The sequence below is a fragment of the Arachis ipaensis genome, chromosome B03 (genome assembly GCF_000816755.2).
Source record: "Arachis ipaensis cultivar K30076 chromosome B03, Araip1.1, whole genome shotgun sequence".
Lineage (NCBI taxonomy): Eukaryota > Viridiplantae > Streptophyta > Magnoliopsida > Fabales > Fabaceae > Arachis > Arachis ipaensis.
In genome coordinates this window covers 102516634-102524958 of record NC_029787.2, presented here as the reverse complement: position 1 = coordinate 102524958, position 8325 = coordinate 102516634, and the positions used below count along the sequence as shown (strand labels likewise).

General features: G+C 40.4%; 1 protein-coding gene across 1 annotated transcript; it reads left to right on the top strand.

Moving 5' to 3' along the window:
* On the top strand, positions 3395-6819 carry LOC107633463. The gene is made up of 4 exons (XM_016337088.1): positions 3395-3588; positions 3678-5528; positions 5628-5676; positions 6085-6819. Exons 1-4 carry the CDS (start codon positions 3395-3397, stop codon positions 6817-6819), a joined length of 2829 nt encoding a protein of 942 aa, XP_016192574.1.

Below are 8325 nucleotides of genomic sequence, written 5' to 3'. Positions count from 1 at the left end.
CTAAGAGGTATAGACTTGACCAGAATTGCTGAACTAGGCCCTTTGTATCTCATGCCAGGCTAGTATTTTAGATCTGAGGTTAGTCCAGTATCTTTTGGCCCAACCCATCCGCGTAAGCAGCACTACTCTTGTATCGTTCTTGTCTCCGACCAAAAAGGCAAAAACATATATAGTGCGTTTTAAAACAGAAATTTTGATAAGGATAAAAAGATGGTACGGTAGCATTGTCTCGCTCTGTTCAGGGAGCACTTCTTCTCTCATAAGGAGAGTTTTGTGAGAACTTCGGGTTCTTCTCCAAAAAAAAAAAAGAATTTATTTTTAGCCTTGAATCAACCAGCAGATCTTCTTTCTCACATAATATTTACCCCTTTTGAACGGTCAAAACCACCTGAACCTAAAACACACAACATTTAATCTTCAATATCTCTCATCATGAACAACATTGAAGAAAAAGTCATAAAGCTTAATAAGCTTGGAGAGCTGGGGTATAAAAAAGACTGCTTAAATGTAGTGGGCAAGGTAATAAGTGACAAGGAGATAAAGTTCAAAACATACAAAAATGCTTTGCTAGGAATGTGAGGAAACCCTCAAGGAGTGGCAATTACAGACATTGGATGGAAGAAGATACTATTCAGCTTCAAAGACAGGAAGAAAGAGCTGCAAATCATGCAGAATGGACCATGGAGTGTCAAAGGAAATATGGTTAATCTTCAATTATGGAGGGAGGGCGAGTCAGTTTTTGAAGTTGACCATGATTACATGGAATTCTGGATTTAAGTGCATGGCATTCCATATGACTTCATGGAGAAAGAAACAGGTATTCTCATCGGAGAAATGTTAGGAGTTTTGGTCGAAGCGGAAGAACCAAAAACGGATGGAGTCCTGAGGAGAACTTATCTGAGAATCAGGGTGAGTATTAACATTACTAAGGCTTTACCTACAGGATTCTGGTTAGATAGAGAGAATCTGCCACCTTTGTGGGTTTTTTTCAAGTATGAGAGGCTGCCGGACAGCTATTGCTTCAACTGTGGTATACTAGGGTATGAGAAGAAAACATGCAAGAATCTGACAGCCATGGCATGCTGGGATCCAACTAAGAAGAAATATGCACCGGGACTGGGAGTAAGCCAGGGTCGATCAGGTCCAACCATGGGAGGAGGCACCTCAGAACAAGGAGGATGGAGGCAGGATGGGGAAGAGCAAGCGCGTGAACAAAGGAACCCTGAGAGAGAGAGAGAGTAGCGAAGAACGAAGCTCTTAGGAGAGTAGGTTTATGGCACAGAGAGTCTCACAGCAGAAAATCCGGGAGGAAAGTGTATGGAAAAATCAAATGAGGAGAGAAGAAGAAATGGCAGACGCAGAAGAGTAGGTAGAAGAAGTACCTAGAATCCTTGATTTTCAGGAAGAGGGGGATACGCAACAAGACCTAGGTGCAGCCTATAAAATCAGCAATCTAATTAAAGAGATAAGAGAGAGGAAGAATGAATGGGCCAACATCCAAAAGGCCCAAAAGGAAGTAAGGAGGAATGAGGCTAAGGAATCAGATGGAAATGGACAAACAAGGGAGATTGGGCCCAAAACAGGGGCCTTATACCAGCAAGCAAGGAAAGGTGAAGGATCTGGGCTGAATAAATATACAACTGAAGGGAAAGAAGTGAACAGCTATAAAATAGGAGAGTGGCAAATGGGCCTTGGAAATAAAGAAAAAGAAACCGTTGGCCAAGAATTAAAAAGGCTTATGTTAGCAAGGAAGTGGAACAAACAAGCGTGTGAAACCAGAATAGAAGAAAAAGAAAACCAAGAACTAATGAAGGGGGAAAAAGAGAAGAATGCTTTAAGAAGTCCAGCCGAGGAAGCACAGAAGACAAAACAGAAAGGTGTGGATCAACAAGTCAAGCCAGGGGAGAATATCTACTATGTTGAGTTAGCAAGTGATGATGATGAAGAGAAAGGAATGGAAGCACAGACAGATTGGGAAACGCAACTAGCAAAAAAGTTGGAATTCAAGCTGAACTTGAAGAGGAAACGAGAAACTAAACAGATTCCAATGCTAACTTATAGGGATGAGCAGGAGGATCAAGAAGACAGAGAACCCAAGAAGACAAAGAACAACTGCAACACCAAGGCTACAGGGGAGTATCAACTAGTTAAATATGGTTCTGGTCAAATTATAGGAATACAAATGGCTGAGGAGGCGGGCCTAAACATGCCCCAACCTCAGCCATGAGTATCATTTGCTGGAATTATCGGGGAATAGCGGCTGCCCTGACAGTTTCTGAGTTGCATAAACTTTGTAAAAAAGTTAAGCCGCTTATAATGTTTTTAATGGAAACCAGGGCCAATTAGGAAAGAATGAATAGGATAAGAAGAAGGTTGAATTTTGACAAGTTATTTTGCATAGAACCCCGGGGCCTGTCCGGTGGGCTATGTTTATTATGGAAATCTAATACTAATATTAATGTTTATGAGTGGTGTGATAATTATATTAAAGCTAGTATTAACATCAATAATGGTATGAAATGGCAAGGTGTTTTTGTGTATGGTAACCCAGTTTTCCAAAAGCGAAGAAGACTTTGGCAGGAGCTAACGGTAAGTAATAGGAGCAGGGAAGAACCTCAAGCGTTTTTGGGGGACTTCAATGATATTCTAAATCAAGACAAAAAGGTAGGCCTTCATCCACAGCCAAGAATTTATTTGAATACTTTTAGAAGGTTTGTAGATGAGAATCGTTTAATGGATATTGATCTTAAAGGCAGTAGGTACACTTGGTATAGCAACCCAAGAAATAACTTTGTCACTAGGAAAAGGCTAGATAGGGTGCTAGTGAATTGGAAATGCCTGAATATACATCAGAATGTTATTCTTAGAGCCGCTCCGGCCATAAGTTTGGACCATTGCGCCCTAATTTTGGAAACACAACCGAAAAATCGGATAAAAAAAGAATTCAAGTTTGAGGCCTTTTGGGCTGAGTATGAGGAGTGTGAAGAGGTAGTTAGGAGAAGCTGGGAGCAGGATGTAGGAAACAGAAACTGTTGGAGTCAGTTTAATAGAAACAAGAGTAGATGCATAAGGGAGTTGACGGAGTGGAGCAAGAGAAGGTTCAAAAGAGCAGATAAAGAAATAAAAAAAAAAGGAAAAAGAGATACATCAAATTCAGGAAGGCGATATGATAGACAGAGATCAGATAAGAGAAAGGGAGTTGAAGAACCAGATAACTGATCTTTGGAAACAAGAAGAAAAATACTAGGGGCAAAGATCAAGGTTGAAATGGCTAAAATGGAGAGACAAAAACACAGCCTTCTTTCATGCAACAACCATACAAAGAAGAATGAGGAATAGGATTGGCAAATTAAAAAATGAGGCTGGACAGTGGATACAGGGAGAGGAAAACATAATGAGGCTAGTAGAAACACATTTCACCAAATTGTTTACTTCGGAAGGGGATAGGAACATGGAAGACTGCATAAGAGATATATCTACGAGGGTCACGAGAGAGATGAATGATGATCTTATGGGAAAGATAAAAGATGAGGAAATTAAGGACGCAGTTTTTAACATGGGAAGCTTAAAGGCCCCGGGACCAGACGGGTTAAACGGACTTTTTTTTTCCAAAAGCATTGGGATATTCTGGGTAAAGAAGTGTGTGGTGTGATGAGGCATATCTTTGAAGATGGCAGGTTACCAGAGGACATAGGAGAAACAATTGTGGTTTTGATTCCCAAAGTGAGGCAACTGGAAAGATTGAACCATCTCAGACCCATAAGCTGCTGTAATTTCATATATAAGATTATGACGAAGGTCTTGGTTGGAAGGTTAAGGAAAGTTCTTGATGTCATCATATCTCCAGTTCAGAGCGCCTTTATAAAAGGCAGACTAATACAAGATAATATAGTAGTAGTGCAGGAAGTTTTTCACAAATTAAACGGAAAAGGAAATAATGGAAGCAATGACATAGCCATCAAATTGGACATGAATAAGGCTTATGACAGATTGGAATGGAATTTCTTGCAAAGGGTAATGGAAAAGTTCGGCTTCAGCAGAGAATGGGTGAAACTGATGATGAGTTGCGTTAAGAGTACCACTTATAGATTTAAGATCAATGGAAAATTGTCAGCCAAGATCCACCCTCAAAGGGGACTCAGACAGGGAGATCCTCTATCACCCTATCTCTTTATCATAGCAGCGGAAAGTTTTACCGTACTGATGGAAAGGGCGTTGACGGATAACCTCATTTCAGAAATAAGATTAGCTCCAACTGCACCGGTCATAACTCACCTATTATTCGCTGATGATTGTATCATTTTTGCAGGAGCGCAAGAAGAGGAGATTTACCAACTAATTCAGATCATAAACAAGTACACAGAGGCATCAGGACAGAGAATAAATACTGAGAAATTCGGTCTGATCTTCGGAAGCCAGGTATCGATTCAAAGGAGAGTAAATATTGAAGAGATCACCAGAATGGCATCGTGGGAAGAACCAGGAAGATACCTAGGATTACCAGCTACATGGGGCAGATCCAAGAACAAGGCGCTAGAGTGGATACAAGAAAAGATTCTAGATAAAATGCAAGGATGGAAAGAGAAACTCTTAAATCAAGCCGGGAAGGAGGTTTTGATAAAAGCTGTTATACAGGCGATTCCAGTCTATGCCATGAACATCATCAAATTTCTTAAGTCTTTTCACAGAAAAATTGAATCAGCAATTGCGAGATTCTGGTGGACTAACTACGGCAAGAATAGAAGTATTCATTGGAAGAGCTGGACAAAAATGACCAGAAGCAAATTGAACGGAGGCTTGGGGTTTAAGGATTTTGAATGCCAAAACACAGCTCTCTTGGCTAAGCAAGCTTGGAGACTTCTAAAGGAGGAAGATGCAATATGGGCTCGGATTCTAAAGGCCATTTACTATCCTAATTGCAGCCTATGGGAAGCGGGGAGAGGAAGGAACGCATCATGGATATGGAAGAGTATCTTGGAAGGCAGAGATTTTCTCAGAAAGAAGGGAAGGTGGAGTGTAGGAAGTGGGGAAGGAATAGATATCTGGGAAGATAATTGGGTGGTAGGAACAGAAAAGTTGAGGAGATTCGGAGAAACTCAACATAAAAGAGTGAGCGAGCTAATAAGAGAGGGCGAGGGCTGGGACTTAGAAAAAATTAGGGATATTTTTCATGGTAATGTGCTTGAGCTGATAACCAGAACGCCTATCAGTTTGATTAACAAGAAGGATCATTTTATTTGGCCATATAGGAACGACGGACCGTACTCAGTCAGATCCGGATACCAGGCAGCGAAGGAGGAGAAAGATACAAGGGTAGAGACAATGCTCGCCAAAGCTTCGACAAGCCAGAACTTGAAGGAGATATGGGAGAGGATTTGGAGGTTACCGGTTCTGGAAAAGGTCATAATGTTTTTATGGAAAGCGGTGTATGGAATTTTGCCAGTAAACGCGAAATTACATCAGCGCAGAAGTGCACCTACACCGATGTGCAGCATATGCCAGGAACAAGAGGAGACTATTCAACATATGTTACTATTATGCCCGTGGACTAGAGTGGTGTGGTTTGGATCTAGTCTTTAAATTGTGCCTACGGCTTTTAATGTGGGATCCTTTGAAAAATGGTTAAGGAGTACAATTGACAAAATCAAGACAGTGGCAGGAAATGAACATGACAAGGTATTGTGCAAACTAGGATGTGTGTGTTGGTGCATTTGGAAAGCAAGAAACCAGCACATATTCCAACAGACAAGACTCAATCCACAGCAGACAATAATTCATTCAGAACAGATTGCAGCAGAACACATTATTGCAACTAAGGGCTTAAACAGAGATAACAAAGATATAGCAGGCAGGAATGGAGAGAATAGAAGAATTACCTAGAGGCCTCCTCCTCGCAACAAGGTGAAAGTGAACATAGACGCGGCCTTTCACAGGGAAATAGGAATCGCAGCAACAGCAGCAGTAATCAGGGACTAGCAAGGAAAAATCATTACAGGAATAACATCAAAATTCAAAACAATATCAGTTTTAGCAGCTGAAGCACAAGCATATAGAGAAGCTATTATTCTCACAAAAAATCTGCAGATAAGGAACTGTATAATCGAATCAGATTGTTTACCATTGGTTCAAGCAATCAAGGCAAGAATGCCCTTAGCTGAAGCAGACGCAATCATTAGGGACATTCTGCTAATGCTGGAAGAGGCGCCGGATGTGGGAGCTACTTGGACTCCACGTGAAGGTAACATCTCAGCTCACCAACTGGCAGCGATGGCAGCAGGAAACCAGCTACAGAGGCAGCGGGCAGTATCTCCGCCTGTACAGGTCAGGAACATAATCAGAAAGGAAGCAGGATTCGCTAATCTTCAGAACAATCATCACAATCAAACTCAAGACAACCAGGTTTCAGTTTCAACCAACCTTCAAGAAGGTCAAAGTGATAAAGGATTACCGGGGCGGGTGGAAGCGGAAACCTGGAACAACCACGCATCACAGGGGGATCGGCGGCTTCAACCCACGACTTCGCAAAGGCTGATGAATGATTCCAGCAGGGACACTAGCAGTATAAGGAAGATGCTCAGAGGTGGGAACGAGATCAAATTTCAATCTGGGCAGAACCTTGCTCGGCATAGGGGCTGCAGCGGAGAAACCACAAATGCGAAATCAGCATCTGCAGGAATAACTCAACGACACCACCGGGAGTTGCAACGAGGGACGGACTCTGCGCCGGCTGAACACAGAACGCCAACAATGATTGAGATGCGAAAGGAAGCTGGTGAGTCCGCCCAGGAGGAAACATTGCAGGATCAGCGCCATGCATGAAGGCTCCGAGCTCAGCACGTCCAAAGTCAATGGCGGAGCGACGACAGCTCTATCTTGAAGAAGAAGCTTGTCTCTGCAGGTTGAATCGGGCAGTGAGGGTGAAGAGATGGGCGAATTCAGTTTCTGGGTGTAGGGTTCTGGGCCTGGGCAGGTGCGGGTTCCAGGTTGTGGGCCGGGTCAGTCTTCTGGCCCATGGCCAAGTCAAAAAAAAATAGAAATTTTGATGAAAAAACAAGCAAACTAAACTGTAGTCACAAATTCACAATCAACATTGTTCGTATCCTGCCCCAAAATATAAGCCAGACCCAAAGCAGAGAAAGTCCAGAAAACAGCTACCGAGTAACCGACATCTCAAGAGGTCGGACAAGATGCTACAAAGTGAGAACTCCCCCCTAAAGGAGTTATAACTAATTCCTACTATCTCTCACATACTTCTAGAAGAGAGATCTCAACAACCCCTAAAAAAGGGGATGGTTATCCACCACCAATAGTGGAACTACTCCAACAGTAGTTATTGACTCATCACTTATAAATACACTGACACCCCTCAGGTATACTTAAGATCCAATATACTATAAACTTGCTTTAAATCATAGTTGTCAGAACCAAATCAGTGATCGAACCGGTCAGGTTACTGGATCACTGGTTCAACCGATAAATTACTGGTTGAACCGGTTGACTCGGTCCTATATAAATAAAAAATAAAAAATAGTTAAAAATTTAAAATTAAAATTTAAAATACATATTTTTAAGGTCCTAACACGCTTGTAACCTAAAAAAAAATACTATAGCTAAAAGCCTTGTACCTGGGTGTACTCTTTTTCCCAATAATGAGAGTTCTTTAATGAGGCACCAGCACAAGGGCTAGGGGCACTCAAGCCTTCAGTAAATAGCTTTGTAAAGAAATTTCTTAAACATTAATAAAAATTTCTAGTCTATTTCTTTCTTCAGAAGTTTCCTGTCTCAAACGCATTAATTTAAGCTCGATAAACCGCGAAAATCATTGCCCGACCTAAAGTTGTCAGCAAGATGAAGCCATAATTGTCAGAACCGAACCAGTTATCGAACCAGTAAGGTTACTGGGTCACTGAGTTACTGGTTCAACCGGTGAGTCACTGGTTGAACCGTTTAATCCGGTTCTATATAAATAAAAAATAACTAAAAATTTGAAATACATATTTTCACTAGCATTTTAAGAATATTAAACTATTTTAAAATAATATGAAATAGGAATAATAAGTATTTTGTTATTTTTATTCTATCATAAATATTTTTATTTTGTTTTTATATTAAAATAATTATTATTTTTAAATTTTAATAATTTATTAATTAGTTTATATTTATTATATTATTATATATTATAAGTATTTATTGAAAAATAATATTAATAGATATTATATAATTATGAAAAGAAAAAATAAGTGAGTTTATAATTATTGTTGAATAAAAATATAATTAATTTAAGAATGAGTGAGTTTATAACTAAAATTAAAATAAATTAAATAG